Raw genomic sequence first — 22,538 nt, 5'->3', positions numbered from 1 at the left:
AGGGCCAACATGTTCAACAGTTCTCCTCCCCTTAATGGATTATTCACAAGTTCAGTCCCTCAAGACTTCTGAACGAACCGTTTGACAACAAGCCAAATACCTAGTGTTAGTAGACGCGTTGGTCTTGCGGTGTTATTGTTTAGTTTAACCTGTGTCTATGTTTAGTTATAGGGATCAAGGGACATAACAGGTGAAATATGCTGTGAGTATAAAGACAAGATCAGTATAGCCAGTGGATACATTCAAAGACGACTAGGAAGACCGTAAAGAAATGCTTGGCTGGTTTTCTTTAGGTAGGATCTACGCGGTGAATGGAGGTAATTTTTGTCAAAATGCCATACATTGATTATCACTATATCATCTGAATATATTTCTTAGATATATGTCTGTACCATTATGGTTTGGTGATTCAAACAAAGAGGGATGGACAGAACAACGTAACTCGCTTACTGGAGGCTGCACTGAATACGCTCTCTGTAGTGAGGACTTCTATTAACTGACGCTTAATGGTGCGCTAATAGTCATTTGTTTGGAGGCGCTACATCATAATGGTGGTTGAGAGGACACTTCTCGCGGCTAGGCAAGGGGATGTACAAACTTTGAAAGTACAATTAGCGGAGAAAGTACTCAACAGCGATGTGAAAGATGTGCTGGGAGCGACTCCCGTACACCACGCCGCTCGAGCAGGGAAGCTCACCTGTCTGCGGTATTTGGTTGAGGAAGCGGGTTTACCGGCGAACAGCCTGGCGAGAAATGGTGCGACTCCTGCTCATGACGCCGCAGCCACGGGCAACCTGACCTGCCTGCAGTGGCTCGTGACGCATGGAGGATGTCGAGCGGCCGTGAGTATCTTACTTTTTCAGCAGCACTTTGCATTACAGTGTAAATATAAACAGTAGAATACAGTACAATAACAGTCAGTAACAACACATCTCAAGACTACATATAATGTAGGGTAAACACTGGGTGCTCTGCGAAAAAAACAAAAAAAAAAAATGTAGGCCTATGTTAATAACAGAATTTTTTTAGTATTATTAAATATTTTTGCAGCAACATAACTTGTCTAGTAAACAATGAAAAACAAAGTTTTAAGAAATGATTAAAAAATCATGTTAATAATAAGGCAGCAAAGAGGGCCCTTTATCCACTTGGAGTAAATGGTTGGGAACATAACAAAAAAGGCATATAGGGCCAAAAATATTCACTCTATCATGACATACAGTATTTACACACACACACATTGCATTTTGTAGATACAATGTCCACAATTAATTTAATCACCTTAAACAAATACGAAAAACAGTCTTCAAAAATCCATTTTTAGTCTCAAAATATAGGCTATGCAATAATTCCAGGGATTCTCATTAGCAGCATAGACTTGCAACATTTTAAAAAATAATAATGTTAGGTGAAATTACTTAAAACTCAGTCTTCAATCACTACACACAATTAGTCATTGAAGATATTTTGCATTACATAGTTACAAACTACATAAATGCTGTGGTGGTGTTTGATGTTATTTAGTGATTTAGGAGGAAAAACGTTGTGGGTCTCTGGGTCGATACACAGTCCCACAAACAGTAGTGATGACCCTGCAGTTATTATGCCTAATTTGTTTTTTAAAATCACTAAGCTTGTTCTGTCTAATGAAGTGTAATTGAACCAATGAAAGACAACATCAATGTATGCTCAGCATCCACACATGGTGCATAAATGCTCTCATGGCCTAATCGTCACCTCATATGCTAAGAAATCCCATCTCATTAGCAGGAGATCCTTATAACACTCATTTAACCTTCAGTCTCATGGTCAAAGAATTTACCCAACAGTGTTCCTGAGGTCTTATTAAGTGTGTGACTTCAGTTTAGCCGCTTGACCCGTGCTGTGGATAATACCGTCCTCATGGAATCAATTGTGTGATTCATACAGTGAGTATAATTATGGAACGAAGCTAGTGTGTTCTGTAAGTGCTAAGAGCATTCAGATAATAATAACCTACCCATGCAAAACAACAAGAAGAAAAGATTTCAGTGGAATGAGATAGTGGGGCCACATTAGTGTCTTTATCCAATTACTATTTTCAGGAAAAGGTTGTTTCAAATGGCTTCCATAAACATCCCAGGCCCTAAAGAATTTATTTTGAGTCACTGGAATTGAGTTATATAATGTTTTATATATTATACATCTTCCAGTTAAATGTGTCAGAAAATCGCCTGTTAAATAAACCGTTGTGAGGAGTATACTTGTATTGAATGTACACCTGTAGTGCTCTTATATATTAAAAAAAAAAATGTACTTGCAGATAATGTAAAATAGGCCTATAATATAATATTACTGAAATAACTCATAACTGTTTCCTAATACACTTACACTTTTTAAAAAGTGCACTTTATAATGTCAAAAAGTTTTACTATAAAAGTAAATTTTAGCTTTAAAGAAGTACACTTATTTTGATTTGTTGACTAACATACTAAAGCACACGTATAGTACGTGATTATAATGTAGTGTGAAATTACGTGATTTAACTGTAGTGTGTTGTGGAATATTACATTTAAAGTTAATATATTTACTAAATTGCAACATCATAATTACAAATTTCAATAGAAATGACATTAGTATATTTTAGTATACCATAAATGTTTTTCAGTACATTCAACAGTACATTTTAACCATAAGACAATAGAAGTAATTATGATATTACACATAAAGATGTACTTAAGTCCTGGGTCAAAAAAAAGCACTATACTGTTCAATTAATTGGATTTAAATTTAAACTTTTAATACATTTTCACTTAATTACAAATAACATGCAGTTTAAGTGTCTGGAAACATTGAATTTCAAATAAAACCCAAACCCTAATCCTAACCCTATCATAAGTGCATGTAGTTAATTATTATTACTCTGTACTTAAATGTATAATTACACTGTAACACAGACACCTTAAAATAAAGTGTAACCACTTTTTTTTTTTTTTTTTCAGTTTAAAATATGGTGGATTCCTCATAAGTTTTCAGGGATGCACTTTATTTTACAGTACGTGCACTTATGTGTACTTACTTATGTGTACTTAAAGTACTGGATAATATAAGGTAACTAGATGGGTTAAGGTTAGGTTTAAGGGTAGGTTCAGGGTTACCTAGTTACTAACTACCATTGTGCACAGAAGGAAAGTTGTAGCAGAAGCATGATCTGAAGCTAGAAGTAAGGTTTCAAAAAAACATTGCTATAATTCTTTACATTTTTTAACAATTGTCCTCATCTGAGTAGGAGAACCATTGTATTTTGGTATTTTAATGAAATAGTATTTTTCCTGCCATTATAATGCAGATTTTGTATTTTGTGAAAAAAACGTTTACATGTAAAAGTAACATTAATTATTAAATTATTGGGTAGACTAATAATATTAATGTTACTTTAACATGTAAATGTTTTTTCATAAAATTCAAAATCTGCATTATATCTGCCGTAATGAAAAAGTAGCGCTCTTGTTGTTGTGCGTTTTCCTTCTGTGCACATGCAGTAGTGGAAGTTATCTCTGCCATCAATGGGGAGCAAGACGTCTACAGCATGGCTTCACATTACATTATTGTGTTTCATACCTGCACAGCAAGTTGAATGACTACAAAATACTTTGGACAGTTAAATATGATCCAGATGAGACTCTGGGTTAACGTATGTGCTGAAAATTATTATAATAATACAAATATTGTCTCATATTAATACATCTGTTAAAATGCACCCATGTTTCCTGTCAGGACTTTATAACATGTAGCATGCAATTTTTTTGCAATTAAATAATGTACCATAGAATTGTATTTCTGTATTCCAGATGAATGTTAGTTATTGTGTGATATAGTTTAATATATTATATGATATTTATTATCTACTGTGTTGTTTGCAGGATAAGGACAGCTCAGGAGCCACTGTCCTGCATCTGGCTTCTCGCTTCAGCCATCATGAGATCATTGATTATTTGCTGAAAAGTGGGGAAGGGGATCCTACTGTTGCCACGGATACGGGGGCATTGCCTGTTCATTATGCTGCAGCTAAAGGGGACTTGCCTTCGCTCAGGCTGCTACTGGAACACAGCCCAAAGTAAGATCATACAGTGTGTAATAGTGGGAGTGTAAAATTTTTTTGTTTGGTAGAATTCATTCTTTTTTTTTTTATTCTCATCCAAACATTTTCATAATTATGTCACAATCTTATGAGACTGTTAGGATCAATGGATGTTCTTTAACAAGTGGTCCTTAGGTATAAGCTCATAGGGCATGACATTTTGTGTTTGTAAGTGGGATAACAGTGTTATTCTATATTTTTTGTTTTGTTTTTTTGTATGTCAGCAGTTTCTGCTGGACTCTTTTCTACAGAAAACCCCTGTCTGAATAGCCACAAACTTTACACTGACTCTCACAGTCAGGAAATTTCCTTGAGATAAATGAAATTCATGATGAATTAAATCTTACAAGTGAAAATTTATAAAGACATAGTCAAACAGACCCAACAATAGTTTATAGATTCTCTGTTTATTAGAGTCTGTGTGACAAAGATGGATTGTATTTACATTGTTGATGGCTGGCAACAAGCATTTCACTTACATTATATCCAGATAATTTCTTTGCAACATTTTTTTTTTTTTTTTTTTGTCTGAGAGCAGCCTATCTTGCTGACATAACACATGCATTGTTTATTGTTATCAACACTGGTATTACAAGTATTATTATTCATACAGATTCAAAACATCCTGATATTAAAGGAATAAAGGAAGGTGCCTTATGAATGTATCTAATAGATTAATGTCAAGTTAATTTTTTTTTTGTTTTGTTTTTTTTGCTTCTGAACCTTATAGTACAATGGCAGAATCAGAGTTGTACTTTTTAAAGAAGAAAATGTTAGTGGTGCTTGTGCTTATCCATGCAAAACATCTCGGGTTACGACTGTAACCCTGGTTCCCTGAGAACAGGGAACGAGACGCTGCGTTCTAGAGCGCACATGGGGAATGCCCTCGCGTAACAGGTGTCTGAAGTGATAGTCGAATCACGCCAATCCTATTGGCCGGCAACAGCCTATGATGTCATACTAGTGCCAGACAGTATATAAGGGGCGCCTAGAGAACGTCATCCGCTATTCGTCTGAAGTGACTGTAGCAGTCAGCCCAGAGGCATGGCAATGAGACGCAGTGTCTCGTTCCCTGTTTTAAGGGAACCAGAGTTACAGTCGTAACCCGAGACATTCCCTTTCGAAAGGGAACTCGCACTGCGTCCTAGAACGCATATGGGGAACGAAATATCCACGCCGCCATTCTGAGGGGAGTGCATGCCAAAATGGATGAGAAGAGAGCAAAAGCACTCAACCCCTGGTCACAGGCTGTCAGTGACATAACTCCCTACGGCCACTGCCCAAGCTAAAAAAGCCTCAAAGAGGCCTTCACAGAGTGAAGGCCTGCCAAGGCCGCTCAAAGGCTTGGAACCAACAGCTTCAAAAGAAGGGGTTTCTTTAAGGGAGAATGGCCAGAGGACCGAGAGGACCAATCACTTACCAGGGGGACAAAAGTCAACTCCAAGGGCCACCAGGGAGGCCGAACCGGCCCAGCCAAGGGCTAGTCAGGCCAACAACCTGTCTGAAAGACCAGAATCTCTACAAACTTCCTCAGAGAGGAAAATCCTGTGAGAGGGACTGCAAAGAGGCAGTACCGAACTCACCGGACCAGAGATGGGCATCCCTGGGAGTAGAGCTCAGCAAATTGCTTTAGACCCTGAAAGAGGGGACTAACCTACTCAACCTAGGAACTACAGAGTGAGACTGAAGCACTCTGGAGGCTGGGTACTCTACCTAAGCCAGAGGAGGAACAGAGACTGGAAAATAGTAGGAGACAGAAAACACTCCTAACATATAGACCGAGCTCAAACAGTAAGGGAGTATCAACAGCCTAATACCGATCCTTCAGGGCGGTCTCAAAAGAGTCCTACCTTCCGACCGGTCTTCGGGAGCAAGTCCTAACGACCCAAAACATAAGGGGAGAACTAAGCTCGACCGGGATGAGCAAAGCCAAACTTTGAACAACAAAGAGCAACAGCACCAAGAACTGGAGCTCAAGGGAGCGGAGGTTCAAATAGAACCGCATCACTACAACCTAAGGAAGGGACCTGAACCGGAGGCCAAGACGGCCTACACTAAAAATGAACTCAACTGAAGCCCAACATAATTAGGAGGCTTCAGAAGTAAAGGGCAGCTAAATGATAAAATAGCTTGCCTTACTAGACAATCATTCTGAAAAACACCCGCTAAGAGCTTCGAATAAAACTCCCATTAGAGAGGAAACAATAGCAAGGATGTGAGATCAGCCTTCCATAAGAGATCCAGGCCCCTAGAAAGCCCCAAAAAACCCTTACGTATACAAAATAAAATCCCCGCCAGCCTAAAGAAGGGAGCCGCGGTCACTGCAAGATGAGTAAATCTCACCTAAGACAAAAAAAGAGTAGAGGCCGAATGTAAAAATGGCCTGCCATACTCCAGCAGTCTAAAAACGGCTGTGCTCAATATCAAGCACTAAGCCAGACCCTCAGAAGGAGTTCCAGAATGGGAACAAACTCATCATCGGGCCCAGGCTTCAGGCCTGATGTCAGAGCGTGCGCGGGGCACGGAAGAGTACAGGGGGAAAGAAGAAAAAGAAGAGAGGGAGATGGAAAACCCTCAAAAAAGAGAGGAAACACTTTGTATCACCTCTCTCAAATCCTGCTTTTTCTTTCTAGTGTCGCGCCTTCTCTGAGACCTGCTCCTCTGTGGAGGAGGGGCCCGAGAGGCGACGCTAGACCTCTGGCTCTGTCTATGATCCTCAAACCATGATGGGCCAGGTCCCCCTGGCTGCCAGGCTGCAGATTCGGACCGGCGCGGTATACAGGATTTAAATGCTGCTGAGAGCGCCCTCGCCTCCCTGAACTTTCCAACCACCACCTCGACGGAAGTCCCAAAAAGCTCAAGCGGAGAAAACCCTTCTCTTTCTCCCCGATGTCAGCCAGGTTCACCCACAGGTGTCTCTCCATTGCCACCATCGCCGCCATCGATCAACCGATCGCGGAAGCAGTTTGTTTGGTGGCGTGGAGAGCCAGGTCTGTGGTGCGGCGCAGCTTAGCCACCGCCTCAGGGGAAAGACCCAGGCCCTGGTCCACATCTTTCAACAGATCAGCCTGATATGCTTGAAGCACTGCCATAGTGTGCAGTGCAGCACCAGCCTGACCTGCAGCCGCATATGCCCTGCCATTCAACCGTGTTGTTTTTTAGTGGTCTAGTAGGCAGGGCCAGAGCCTTCAAAGATGACACTCCACCACCAACGAGATAGTTCGCAAACATCTCGTCGATAGGGGCATCACCACATATCCGTGCTCACGTATCCCTTCGACATTGGCATAATTCACATGCCCAGACCAACGAATACAGGCCGAATAAGGGTTTTTCCATGCCTTCTCGATCTCGGAATGGAGATCAGGAAGGATTGGAAGGCTCACGGGAGCTGGAGGAGTATGGCCAGAAAGAAAGCGTTCGTCTAGCCTCCTACGAATCGCTTCTTCCCGAGCGCGTGCACACGGCAGCTTTAATCTGCCCGAGGCGTGCTCCATAACGTCCAACAACTCAACATACGCAGGGCAGGATGGTCACGCGGACTCAGATGAAATACTCTCACTGCCCTCAACAACCAAAAAAACACTGTCTGCTGAGCCAGAGGATGCCAGAGAAATGGCATCCTCGTCGAGCAGATCACTCTCGTGAGCTGCCAAATCGCGAGAAAGAGAAACTTATATACTGTCTGGTTGCACTACAATAGGATTGGCGTGATTCGACTATCGCTTCAGACACCTGTCACGTGAGGGCGTTCCCCATATGCGTTCTAGGACGCAGTGCGAGTTCCCTTTCAAAAAGGAACTCACAATATTAAGGAATTGTGGTTGATTGTTAGGGTGTTACTAGAAACTTTTGGATGGTTGTGAGGTACATACACTGGTATAAATAGTAAAAAGAGTCCATCCACTAAGTCTCTATTATATTCTGGTCTCTATGGCTCTGGTCCTTCCTTTAATGCCAGTAAATGGGATTTTTTTCCCCCTGTTTAATTGTCCAACAGCTAAAAATTAGGATTTGGGCATTTTCATAAATATGAGCAATAGGAATAGTGCTGCTTGTCTTCGTAAACATTAATTACAACATATCCAACATCCAGTCCAGCAATGTTACACTTTTTATATTAAAAAAATAGTTAAGTCCTTAAAGAGCATATGGTTAAAGAGCATAATGATTTGATTAGAAACAGATATGATTACACTTCGTTTCCTGCTGTATATGAGGACTGTCATGTTTATTGCTATACACTCTGCACTGCAGCCTGCTGCCAAGATCAATGTCCACTATCACTAAACCCTGAGTTTAGTCAGCCTTTACTGCTGGATGTCTTTTTTCAAGTGGTAGTACAATTGATTCTGTCCATATTGTAGATGTTTAGGAAATTATTTATCACACTGAATTTTTGTGATGGTGTGAGCAGACCTTCTCGCTCATAACATTAAAAACAGCATATATTTCAGGTGGGCAGTGTGTGAGCAGCAGTGATGTGATGACTGTACTAACTGGTATTTTGACCTTTTATTTAGAAAGCGAGACTTCCTCTTCTAGAGCCACCGTATTGCGAGCTGCAGTTTCTCCTATTCATATGAGTGACCTGTCTTGGTAATATACAGTCTTTGATATGGCTGAGTGAGTGAAACAGGAAATTCAAAGTGAAAAATTGTGTTGTACACCAATGGAGGTGGTTAGAGGGGAGATGTTGAAAAGGGAAAGGGATTTTCTCAAAAGGAAAATCAGTTCAGAAATGGAGCAAGTTGTTACATTTTGATATTAAAAGGTTAGTTCACCCAAAAATGAAATTTCTGTCATTAAGTACTCACAATCATGAGACCTTCTTTCATATTCGGAACACAAATTAAGATATTTTTGATGAAATCCAAGAGTCACGTTGACTATTTTAACAATGTCTTTACTACTTTACTGGACCTTGAATGGCAGTAATTACGTTGCTTTCTATGAGGGATAAAAAAAATTCTTGGATTTCATCAAAAATATCTTAATTTGTGTTCCAAAGATGAAAGAAGTTCTTACGGGTTTGAAACAAGATGAGGGTGAGTACTTAATGACAGAAATTTCATTATTGGGTGAACTAACACTTTAAGATAATTTGGAAAAAAGTTGTGATTATGAATCATGCACAGTAAGACCAAGAATGTGTATTAAGTAAATAAGGTTAGTTTTGATGTCACATTGACTTGGATAAATGCAAAACTGTTGAGTTTTGAGTTTTCATCACAAACATCCACAAAATAGTTTAAGCATTTCTAAATGCTTAGAAATAGCAGTAGAAAAAGTTTTTGCAGCCATGAAGTAAACTTTTGGTTTCCCCAAAAGAACCTTTCAGTGAACAGTTCTTAGAAGAACCATTTTTTCTATAGTGTGAAGAAAATTGTAATAATCGGAAGAACCTTGTTCCACAATAAAGAAACTTTCGTGCCATGGAAAGGTTCTAGAGATGTTAAAGATTCTTCATGGAACCATAGATGCCAGTAAAGAACCTTTAATTTTAGGAGTGGGAATATAAAATACAGCACTTTTAACACTTTCAGGTAAAATGTGCAAAAATTGTACCTTTAGTGGTACAACAGCTTGTCAGTTTGCCAGTTCCCTTAAAGGGACATCTTTATATCTTGAACCTAAATGGTTCATAATTTTAAACCTTAAATATAAAGGTATAAATATTATCACCCTCTAAGGTGCACCTTTTAGGGGTAGATAAAGTTATCTCTTTAAAGGTACTGCCCTAGTGACAAGCTATATATAGGGCAACATGTATTGGGTTAATATGAAGGAAGTTTTGATTTTTCACAGGTTAGGGTATTTTTCATCTTTTACCCGTATTTTGAATTACACATTGCATTGTGTTGCGTTTAAGCATTAAAGTAAATGTCAGTAAACTTAACGAATAATGTCCTGGCAGAAAATTACCAGTACCTTTTCCGTTTTTCTACAGATTTTTTTCTTACAGTGCACAACCTAGCATTTTAAACTGATCCATAATATGGGGACCTGTGCTGTGTAAATTGAAGTTCAGCATTTTGTGTTGTTATCTGATTTGCATGATTCATTTAGCAGACTGGGTGCTAAGACAACATAGACAGCGGCTGCAAATAAACAATGCTATCAATTCATTCTTAGTAAATCCTCCTGAAAGTTTAATCGGGAAGAGTAATATTGCTTATGCTCATTCAGCACTGTGTATTCCTGTCTCAATGCTGACTGTCAGTATCACACAAGTGATAAACTAATGAGGTAAACAAATACTCTTGAATAGAGGTCTGCTATGTAGGAGTTTTCTGCATTGTGATGATAGGGTTGCTTTTGGAGGGTAGAGATAACATTCTCATGTCAGTGGGTCAGGGTATTGTAACTGTGTCCTTTTCCTATTACAGGCAATGTCTCTTGGTCAGGGGTCATGAATCTTGACATGGTGGTTAAATCTGATACATTACGTAAAGTGCTGCATAGTGTTGTTGTGATGATTTATAGCAACACAGCTTACTCATGTAGATAATGCTGTAGCACAACTGTCTACCTGAACACTATGGTTGGCCTAATGAGGTGTGCAGAAAATGACACTAATGGTGACACACCTTAGAGAGGTTTGTGGTAGTGTAAACTTAAAAGGAATCAACGGAGGTGTATAGATGATTCTGAGGCATATGGATCCAGTCAGAAATCGATTCCTTGGATATCTAGATATTTTGCAATCGAAACACACCATTTTCACAGAATGTTTGTTAGCCATACACTTCTGTTCGGAGAATCAAGGTTGGGTAGGCAAATCACAATAACCGTAGCAGAATGTACCAGTATTGTGACATCATTTTATAATGGGTTTTTTCAATTAATTAGTAAAATAAAGCCTGTGGTAAACATAACTTGATGATACTTTGACGTTTTGTTCTACAACGTAAACTGCACACACTTACATCCCAAACTGTTTTATCTAGTTATTTATTAGAAACATACATTTTCCAAAATAAACATAACTGCTTCAAAATTCACTTTTTCAGTATGGGTGTGTGTAATTTATTTAGTTGTAGACCAAAACGTCTAATAAAAATTAAAAATAAAAAACCTATTATAAAACCCCATAGGAAAATGGTTCATTTCTTGAAGGAACCAGTGGTGAGTCTCACCAGTGGTGAGTCTTCTGACGTCATCCCAGCACCGCTATATTCATGAAAATTAACATAACATAAAATTATATAAAATTCAAAGACACTAAATTACTGCTGTTAATGTTAAAACAACACATTAATAATACAATATAGCTTGTTGCAAATATATGAAAACAACTTTCATTTACCATGCAATATATAATAGAGCATAAAAAAGCAGAAGACTAGTGCACATGAACAATTTTTTCTTTTGTCTAATGCTATCTCAATGTCTTTTGAGCATGGCTGGACACACCGAGCATTATCAACTCGAGTCAGACTGACTGCTCAATGGAGCACGCTGTTGGCCTTATTAGGGTATCAGTGTCTTTTGTGAAAGGAGAAAATGTGCCGGGACAGATGTAGATAAAGGGAATGAACCAGTGATTTATGAGAGGAGTTCAAATTGGGGTGTTGCTCATGCGTATCCTGTTCTCCCAGGCCATGGAGGACATGGTCCTCTGGTGATAAAGCTAATGACATGAATGCATTGGTCATAAAACTCATTGTAGACATAAGGTGCCACAAAGGGGGGTGGGGTGGGGGCAGTTACACAACCAGCTAATGCAGATTAGGGGCACTAACTCACTTCAATTACGTCATGTGTCAGAAATTGGAGGATGGATTCTTATTTGCATAAAGTGACAGTGCTTTTATATATTTTATATATTTTTGTGAAATATTTTAGTCAGGTTAATTCAGATTAGAGTTGTCAAAAGTACTGACTTCAGTACCAAATTAGTACTGAAATTTTAAAAATGTGACGCTTTGAGCACTGTTGAGCAGATTCGTAAACAGCTCTGATTGGCCATTGTGTTGACGTGCTCATCGGATATGTCTGTGATTGGCTTCAATGATCAATGCTTCAAAAACGTTGTAAATAGTCATCAATGATGCTCTTCACTGAGCACTTACACAGATACACACAGGAGCATTTGAAAGCAGGTGTCTATCGCGGACCAGTCCGCTGATAGACACCTGCTTTCGAACGCTCCCGCTTTCAAAATGCTTTCAAATTCAAAAACTTCTGTGTGCTTTTAAACGCTTCCGTGTGTTGATCATTGTAGCCAATCACAGACATATCCGATGAGCACGTAAACACAATGGCTAAACAGAGGTGTTTACGAATCAGCTCAACAGCGCTCAAAGCGTCACATTTTTTAAATTTCAGTACCGATTGGTCCCGAAGTCAGTACTTTTGACAACTCTAATTCAGTCTTCTCACCCTCTGATTTCTGTCAAACTCCAAATGACGGAAGAAAAATCCCCACCATAATAGTATCATAGGACAGTCATTATTCACTACAAATCTTGACTCTGGCACAGTGGTGTAGCTAGGATTGTATAGGCCTTAATTTACTTAAAGGAATAAATAACTCAAAATGAAAATTATCCCATAATTTACTCACCCTCAAGCCATCTTAGGTGTATATGACTATCTTCTTTCAGCTGAACACAATCTGAGTTATATTAAATAATTTCCTGGCTCTTCCCAGATTTGTAATGGCATTGAATAGCACCCGAGTTTTTTAAGCTTCAAAAAGCACATCCATCTACCATAAATGTAATCCATATGACTTTAATAAAGCAATAAGCCCCAAGAAGCCATGGTTTACAGTGAATTTATAACAGCTAAGGGGAGTTGTTAGGCACGACACAGAGTGGACCCCTTAGCTGTAATAAATTCACTGTAAACCATGGCATCACGGGGCTTATTGCTTTTATTAAACAGATACCACACAATACAAATATTAAAGCCAAAAAAGTATGTATCAGTGCAACTTTCATGAAGTAAAATCACTTAAAGCCTTCCTTCCACTGGAGAAACTAGTCCCTGACCGTGAACAGCAAAATAAGTTATATTATTACGCTATTAGATGGCGGCAAAGACTGTCTTTATGAGTGAGTCAGTCAGTAGTGAAGATTTTTACATTGAAAGGACCGAAACTTGTGAACATGGAACAAGACGCAACTGACAAATGCTTGGAACTAGCACTGTCAGTGTCAGGGCATGGGGAAACCCATTAACTGTTAAAAGACAAGATATCGCAATGACATTCAAATGGATTTTTTAATACGAACATAGGACTGACCTGAAGGAAACCGCTATATCTTAATGCAGGTACACTCGCTAACTCGATCTCTCTCTCCCAATACTCTACTATAATACAGTAAGCTTCAATGAACAATATCAATGAGAACAATGTTTACGTTGCTAAGAGTGGTTGCTAAGTGTGGTTGCTAAGTGTGTTATGTAGTGATACACAGAACCATTGGGTGAAGCGGTCATAGCTGTGTTTTATCGTGAATCAGAATCAAGGACTTGAAATAACTATTTTATAAAACTTTATAAACTATAATCACTGGCTTCTGGGAATCCTTCACAAGAGATTCAAGTTCTGGTGGAAGGGTGACCTCTGACCCCACGTATGATGTAGGCGTAGTGTAATCTTAGGTGAGAATTGACAAATGCAGAGGGCAGAACAAGACAAAATTCCAGTTATGAATTGGAAGTCGAAAACATGAAGTTTTTAAGAAAAATGTTGGAGGATTTCGATAAAAGAGAAGGAGCTACGTTGGGTTAAAGGTCACCCTTCTGCTGGAATTCGTCTCTCTTGTGAATGCACGTACGGCCATTGCCGGTAGTTTAAAACAGAAGTGTAAAACAGGAAAAAAAATCAAAAAAAGATTTATCTTTTGACTTATATTTTTAACAATGATGCTTAAGTATGTGAAGGTATTGTGAATGTGAATATGCGACTGTCCCATCTATAATTATGCAGCTTTCCTCTGAGAGAGGTTGCAGTGTCCAGACCTTTTTTTTCCCCAATTCTTCTGTTCATCCAGTTCACAGAATGTGGATGATTCTTTCAGACTTATCCTGTTCTCAAATTCAGCTCACTGATTCAATGATCATGTCGCAGCACATTCACTGTAATTGCAAGGAATAGAGCTAGTGGTACATAATTCCAAATGTGTCCTTTTGTCCAATTTTAGTGAGTTTCCATTACTTTCTAGTATTATTTAATGTTGGCTGACATGTTTTCTTTGATCAAGGTCTCGTGTAAGAACATTACTGTTACAATTAAAAAAGCTGATCAAATGAGCCTTGTGAAAAAGAGGTCAAGTGGGACTTTGTTGGTTGAAGTGCTTTGCTCTACCACACATCTTCTGACAGCTGCTTCTGTTACCTTTTCACTCAAGCCTAAATTATTTATATAGGAAGGACAGCTGTGCCGCAAATAAGGCTGTATCAGGTCAGGGACCTTTGTGAACATATAATAGTGTTATGATGATGTCATTACAAACATTGTTTCTGTAGAGATGAGGAACTCCTGGGCTAGTATTGACAGAATATAGACTGGAAATTAGAAAATAATGTTGATTATGATACACCAATACTCTATATTGGTTTCATTGGTGAAACAATTATATTCTCTTGAATATAAGCTATAGATGTAATGTATTTCCGTTTGTCTCATTTGTAGTCATATAAATAATGTGTGTGTTTTATTTTTGGTCATTACATAGGTCTGTTGGTGTGTGTGTTTGTGTGTGTGTGTGTGTCCCTCCCCCCCAGGGCATGGATGACTGTGCCTGTTAGGGTTACACTCATGAAAGATTCACATGTCTGATCACTTCCTAATGACTGAGCCCCTGATTAATTCCTCTTCCTGTTTTAAAAATTCACCATCTCTTTATTTTTCTTTGGAAGTCTCTCCACCACAGTCAAATGTTTGTTATTTGTATGTATTTTTTAGATTAACAACCCATTCTCATCTGAATCACCTGGTAATGTCAATATATATTTTTAAATATATCAGTTATATGCTGAATTTGTAATGCTATTAAATTGAATGCATTTTGTCTGATTGCTGAATTAGATGTTTCCCACAGTCAGACTGTTTACTTGGTTACTGGCAGGCTTAAATTCTGCTCTTTAATCCTGTGTGTGTGTGTGTGTGTGTGTGTGTGTGTGTGTGTGTGTGTGTGTGTGTGTGTGTGTGTGTATACTCTGTCTACAAAGAGAGCAAGCAACACAATGCGATCAAAATCAAAATCATGGTTTCTGGTTTAACCTGATTTGTTCAGTTTGACAAAAAGCAAATAACACTCCCTACAGAAAAAAAAATAAACAATTTTGTTTAAATTTAAATATTTAATATAGTATTTCCACTTGACATTGTGGGTTTTATTCATTTTTTTTTTTTAGTACATAATATATGATGTATATTTAAAAATGGTCTTTTGAAGTTGTCTTTATTTACGATAAGCAAAATTAATCATGACGAGAAAAAGGGGAGATTTGATAGTTTAATGTTCAGTTATGTTGGGATTTTGAACCCATTGTGATGAAGAGAGATTTTGCATAGGCAAGTAAATAAAGAGTATGATTTTGCTGTATTACTTAAAGAGAAGACTGCATTTCACATGCTATTATATTTTATTGGTAACTAACAGTTTGTTAGCTACTATCTTATATTTCAGTGATGTAACACAAAATATAAAATAGATCAAATTAAATCTTGTCAAGTAACCATATAGCGATAATATCACTTTGAGACTACTTGATTTGATCACTTCAAAATAACTTAATTAGATGATGTTAAAGTTATTTAATTTTGATTTCAATACTGTTACACATGCGTTTTCTTTCTCAACTGTTTATGTTCACTTAAGACATAAATGACTGTGTTTACAAGGATACTTGAAAAGACAGGCATTTTGACACATAAGCTGTGTTTCCACTGCAGGAACTTTCCCCAGGAACTAGGGACTTTGGGGTGGTACTCGGTGTGTTTGGACCACAGGAACCAGGGTCTAAATGAAGTTCTGGGTAAAAATTTCCCCCTCAGACAATCCCTGCTCGCGAGGTAGTACTTTTTTAAAGTTCAGTAACTTTCGGGGGTGGGACTTGCTGAACATGCTTACTGGTTGAGTTCACACATCATTTTGATTGGTTGACTCCACGCAGCATTTTATTTCAACCACCATTTTTTAAAAGTCTGTTGCGGTGCGTGCAGTAAGTGTTGTTTGCTATTCAAATCAACAATGGAGTTTAAAAAATATGACCAATGGACCAACGACGAGGTTCAAGCTTTATTATGCTTATACTGTATGTGGAGGACAAAAGTCGCGCACAGTCCTACATCACAGGACTTAATCTTCACAGTACTTTAGACCACGATGGAAACGCAGACAACAACTGGGGGAAAAAGTTCCTAGGACAAATTGTTCTTTGTAATTTTGGTGGAAAATTGGCTATGTGTATTTAACCGTTCAAGCCCAGTTAGGTGGCAAAAATAACTTAGTCCAGTACACACTGCAACTAAATTCAGTTGTCAATTCACCTTTTAGTATTAATCCTGTGGGGGTGGGATGTATTGGGTTATTGGATCTTTTAATTTAAATAAATTAATGGTTAAAAAAGAATAAAGAAAAATAAATAAGAATGGTAAAAGTTCCAGGTCTATTGTAGTTATGAAGTAATCAATTTAAACTATTTTCAAATAATATTTTATTTTAAATTTGCACACATTCACTCTTATTCGTATGTCTAATATGTCAAAAATGCAAAACGCTCTTGTCTTGTCACATGAATTATGCAAATGATAGCATATTATCAATTCAAAACTGTGAAATTTCATAAAAAGTTGAGTAGTTTGCATCCGATTACTATCAGTCGCTGAACATTTCTATCGTAAACAGTTGTCAAATCGTCCCCTTGAAATTAAAAGGCTCTATCTGCATTCTGAGCAGTTTTGAGATATTGAGCTTTAAAGTTTTGCATTCCATTTGACTTTGTAGATAGAACCTTTTTGTTTTCTAAATAAACAGTCCCAAAATGTACACAACATAAAAAAGCATCACATAATGTAAATAAGTTGTCACAGAATAAGAATATGTGAATAATTCAATTTTGACAAAAATGTCAGATAGAACCTTATAATTCCAAGGGGAAGAAATATTAAATGTTTAGCTCTTACTATGCTCTGCTATCACTGCTAAAACTGCTAAAACTGTGTTGGAATTCACAGTCGTCTTCTGTCGTGGGGGGGTTCTATGGCGTCTATATCTCTGGTCAATCATCGCAGTTTCTGGAGTGAGTCATGTTCCATACACAAATGGAGCGATAAATTTGGGGACTCACTCTCGCATTTAAATGCAGTTGTCACTCCTGAACTTTACAGTGTGTATGTGGCCTATGAGCAGCAGCTTCTCTCCGACAGCGCTCAGAAACCATCTCTCAGACAGCACGTGCAAATAGCGAAATGAGTTCTCTTTCGCTGCTTATTGCATTTCAGTGGTTTAAAATCACTTGTTTTTAAACAGCAATGCTTAAAAACACATGCAAACGATAAGCTTTTGTGATCGTACAGCACAGCAATGTCACAGCAAATCTCTACTGATTGACACATTTCTATTGGTTAATCGTGTCTACCAGTATATCGCCCACCCCTACTTGGAAATATTATTTGGCAATTTTAATCCAACTTTGTGTAAAAAATACTTATCATAATGTTATATTTTCACTTTATATGTCACATTAGTAATGTTAGGTTAAGGGTAATACAGAAATTCTTTGCACAGTATAGGCCTACATACTATATTGCTAGAACAGTAGAGTAGTATGGCAGTATGCTATTCTGAACAGTCCATCTTGAATCCACATGAAAGATACATACTGCAACTATTCTTTTCATAACTTTTCAAGAGAAAGGTGGTTTAGGGGATGCAAAAGCAAACTGTAAAATTGGACATGAGCCACAGAAGGGAAAAAAAAAAAAAAAAATCATTTTTCCTCTAGTAACAATCCTCATAGTTTGTCTCCTGCACAGAGCTAGTGAATACAGCGAATGAATACAGAGAGAGAGAATACAGTGAGTGAAGCAGCCCTGATCCTCTTAAGAGACTCATTGATGCCTTGTCAGTCTGTGTCCAAATAAAGCTGAGATTTATTGTATTTATAGGAAGACTCCTGTTCTCTCCTAGAACTCCTGCTGAGACTTTGAAGAAGGATCTGGGACAGACATTAATGCTGGATGCTTCCCCTGAGAAAGGCAAACACTAGACAGTTGTATCAATTTGTCTCAGAGGGTCAACAATGTCTCTGGGAACATTTTTGAATTTGAAATGAAATGTGATTGAGCATTTATAGGTATTCAGACTTTGTCATCTCTTTGTCAATAATGTGAATATAAAAAAGATCATTGTAACGGCGGTGCGGGGGCGGAGTTACAGCACACCTCAACTCAACAAGCTGCATAATTTGAGAGAAACCCCTAACCTTTATGCTGTGGACACAAATAACACCTGATATCATGTACTTGAACTGAATCAACATAGAACTGACTTGAGCTAATAATGACACTATTACCTGAATAATGACAGTTATTGAACTGAATTGAAACACTGAACTAAATTGAATACCTTTGCAACCACCTAGCAACACATGGCTCAACACTCACAACACCCTAGTATCATGGTGGTGCATTTAACAAGCAAATGAATATTATAGATTTACTCTAAAGGAGGGACCAAATCATATCTAGAGATCAGAATATCAGAGACTTGAGAGTGGCTTTTTTTTTATTTAAGCCAGAAAGCAACCACCTAGAAACCACTCAGAACACCCAAGCAACTGCATTAGAAATGCACTTACGAACCACCCAATGGTACTTATTTTTGATTCTTTATACTACTGTAATATTAAAGAAGACCTATTATGCTTTTTTAACATTTTTCTTTAGTGTGTAATGTTGTTGTTTGAGCATGAAAAGGGCTTGCAAATTTACAAAGCACAAATTACACTCCAAAGGGAGTTATTCTCCAAATCAGTAGCACTGTTTCTGAACTTCCTGAAACGCCTTGACTGTAGTCTTGAGTTTTCTTCTGGGAACGAACACTTCACAATATTCCTCATTTAAACAATTCCTGAAATATGCAAAAAAAAAAAAAAAAAAAAAAAGGGCTAGGCCTAAACAAGATGGGTTAGTAGTGTGTTGAAACTCACGATTATGGTATAGGCTGTGGCATTTCACAAAACATGCTTGAAGTGGTTAACCAATCACAAAAACTCTGGTCTAGCCGACCAATAAGAGTACATTGCTCTTTTCAGAAGAAGTGTTTTGGTGCATTTGAACCTGCTCAAGCATCAAGCGTTGGACCCATTCAGGACTCCTCTGGCCCTCCTGCTGTCACTCCTGATCAGCTGCACTGCAAACAAAGAAGCAATGCCAAAGATAGCCTAGCAAATGTTTAAATAAATCAACAATTAACCCTCGTGTTGTTCATTTCCAGTTTACGCTCTGGGTGTTTGGGGTCAGTATTACCCCAAACATTTAGAGAGTGATTGTATGAAAAACTATACATTTTTAATAATACAAATGAAATATCATTTTTTCGTTTACTTCTCATCTATACATTTATGCTGTGTTTTGTAGAATATGAAGTACTTTTTTACCTGCAAAATTTGCATTTACTGCAGGATTGCTCAACTACACCATTAGTATGCATATGAAATATTAATTTTTATGAAAAGAAAAAAAAACTTTAATGATGATCAAATATGAGTTTTTTTCTGGATATTGATCTAGGTGTTGGGGCAGAATTCTGCTGGTTAGAGAAAAATCTGTAGGAAATAAAAAGTGTAATTACCATATACATCCAGCAGAGGCCCATAGAGATCCATAAATTTTTCTGGATGTGGCTAACTGCTTTTATAACAGCTTTTGTGATGTATATTTTGTGAATATATATTTAAACATTATAAAATTAAGTTAACATTTTTCATCTTGTTTTTGCAATAATGCCACATAAATTTGCAAAAATGCCACACAAATTGCCGCTAAAAGACAGGACTTGATTGTAATAACATACTATATGTTTCAATAATCCATTTATAAAAATGCAAATTAACTTCAGAATAAGAAATTAATTTAAAAGTAAATAATCCCCCCCCCCCCCCCCCCCAAAAAAAAAACAGCAAACTGTGTGTGTGTGTGTGTGTGTGTGTGTGTGTGTGTGTGAGTGAGTGAGTGAATGTGAGTGAAACACATTGCATTTGTGCTCTAGTACCAGGCCTTTATTTATGTATGGAAATTTTCAGATTTATGCTGGAATTATTGATTTTATTTGCCAATTTATTTGCCATAAGGGCCTCTTTAGTGGAGGGCAAAGGAGCAGCTGCTTTGGCCACTAACCCACCCCCTGTGCACGTGCCTGTCAGTATACAACCTTGCTGAAAAAACACCATAAACCAGCTTAAATTCCATGTTGGTCCCAGGCTCATATGCTGGTATAGTGCTGGTGGACCTGTTCTCAAGCAAATCTGAGCTGGTGTAGCTGGTCCACCAGCACTCCCGCTTCCCATGCTGGCGACCAGCAAACCAGCAACCAGCATCCCATGCTGGTCCCAGCATGCAAGCATACCTTTTTCTGGTGATCAGCAAATGCTGGATTTTTCAGCAGGGAACCTATGTACACACACTGCTCTTATGAAAAAGAAGTTTATTCACGTGTGCTATTAGTATACTTCTTTTAAACTAAAAATAAGAAATTATACTTTTAGTCTACTTTTTCTTCTCAGAAATATACTTAAAATCGCACTTAAGTATACTTGACTTATACTGACAGAAAGGTCTAAGTATATTTGGACTATAGACTTATAAACTTACAAACTTCTTATAAACTTATGAAAATGGCTAGGCCACTGCTAATGTACATATGAATTTACTTCAAATCTACTAACTCTCTGCCATTGACTGAATCCATGTTTTCATTGTTAAACAGGTGTATCAAACAGTATCAAAATACAGGTGAAGAAAAAGCAGAAATATACTAGTGATGCAAAGTCCGAATGATTTCCGCGAACCGGTTCTTTTTGGACAGTTCGGCTCAATGAATTGGTTCAAAAAGCCGATTCATGGGTTCCTGACTTGTGTCAACCCATATTGAAACATTTACATAAAAAGTTGTGAACGCATACTGCAGCAATATGTGAACGCATTATTAATTATTGCCTTTCATTCACTTAAGTTGTGGTCAGTTTCATTTGTGGATCCTTGGATCCAGTGGTGTAGTCTACGTGATACGCAGGTATACGCCGTATACCCACTAAGAATGTTCAAGGATTTCCGTATACCCACTTAAAAAAGCGCGAGGATACGTAACCATCCAATAAATCACAAAATATGATTTGTGGTTTGTTGCTTTTTTTTGACATGAAACAAAGTCTCATATTTCTCAAAGTCTCAAGTTTCATATTTTGCCCATTTTACTTCGGAATAAAAAAACATAAATACCGTTTTGGCGCTCTTTAATGGGATCGTGACAGATCACTGTAGCCTCAGTTCAAGAGAGGCGGCAGCCTGACGCGCACGTGAACTGGTCCTCTCCTCTGCTTTAAGTTACTAGGGGTCGAAACAGCGCGAAATAAACATGAATGAACATCTCAAGGTATGATAAAAGATACACTACAACTTAACGAAATCCATATCATGTCTCGTATAATCGCTTAATCAGTGTTTCAACCGAGGAAAGACGTTAATAACAGCTTGTAAACAATGTCACGTAACGTCATATTCAGTGACCATAAACTCGTTAGTCAGCTAGAAAAATGAACTCTAGAGAGGAGCATTTAGCTAAATATATACAGCATATTACATATTAACTATAATTTTTAATGTTCTTCAATAGCCTATATTATTCATGTTTGAATAAATCCGTCAAGTTGACAGCCACCATTTAAATGTTTATATTTCAAAAAACGAATTGGAGTAGAAATAAATTTAAAGTTAGTAGGCCTATTATATAAAAATATATCTAAAAATTTCCTTAAGTGTAATTTAAGTTTGTATACAAATCAGTTTATTTTAACCTTCAATAACCAACTGATTCCCATGTATATTTTACAGCATTAGTTGAGTTTTTTTTTCTTGAGAAAATTTGCCATGTACTGTACCTGATATACAGTATGTCCAAAATAACTGATATTGACTCGAATTGCAAGTTAGTGAATTGAAATGCATAACTATGATGACAGACTGGCAGGAAATGGTGCAAAACAGAAAACAAAGTCCAAACAGGGTGATATTGTGACGTTATCTTTCCATTATTGTCACACTATAAAAAATGCTGTTGGGTTGAAAATGGACAAACCCAGTGATTGGGTTGTTTTAACCCAGCAGTTGGGTTAAATGTTTGCCCAACCTGCTGGGTAGTTTTATTTAACCCAACTATCGTTTAAAAATGACTAT

The 22,538-nt window shown here is 37.7% G+C and overlaps 1 protein-coding gene across 3 annotated transcripts in view; it reads left to right on the top strand.

The window, feature by feature from the left end:
* The first annotated feature begins 20 nt into the window (after nucleotides 1-20).
* The window catches only part of espn (espin), an 82,506-nt gene continuing 59,988 nt past the window's right edge, over nucleotides 21-22,538 (top strand). For all 3 annotated transcript variants that reach the window (XM_051903458.1, XM_051903457.1, XM_051903455.1), the window contains exons 1-2: nucleotides 21-842; nucleotides 3,903-4,096. In XM_051903458.1, coding sequence (XP_051759418.1) covers nucleotides 549-842; nucleotides 3,903-4,096 — 488 coding nt within the window. In that variant the 5' untranslated portion in view covers nucleotides 21-548. The remainder of the gene's footprint in view (nucleotides 843-3,902; nucleotides 4,097-22,538) is intronic.

Source organism: Ctenopharyngodon idella, chromosome 8 (assembly GCF_019924925.1).
Source record: "Ctenopharyngodon idella isolate HZGC_01 chromosome 8, HZGC01, whole genome shotgun sequence".
Taxonomy (NCBI): Eukaryota; Metazoa; Chordata; class Actinopteri; order Cypriniformes; family Xenocyprididae; genus Ctenopharyngodon; species Ctenopharyngodon idella.
The sequence above is the reverse complement of the archived record's forward strand: the minus strand, read 5'-3'. Positions and strand labels throughout refer to the sequence as shown.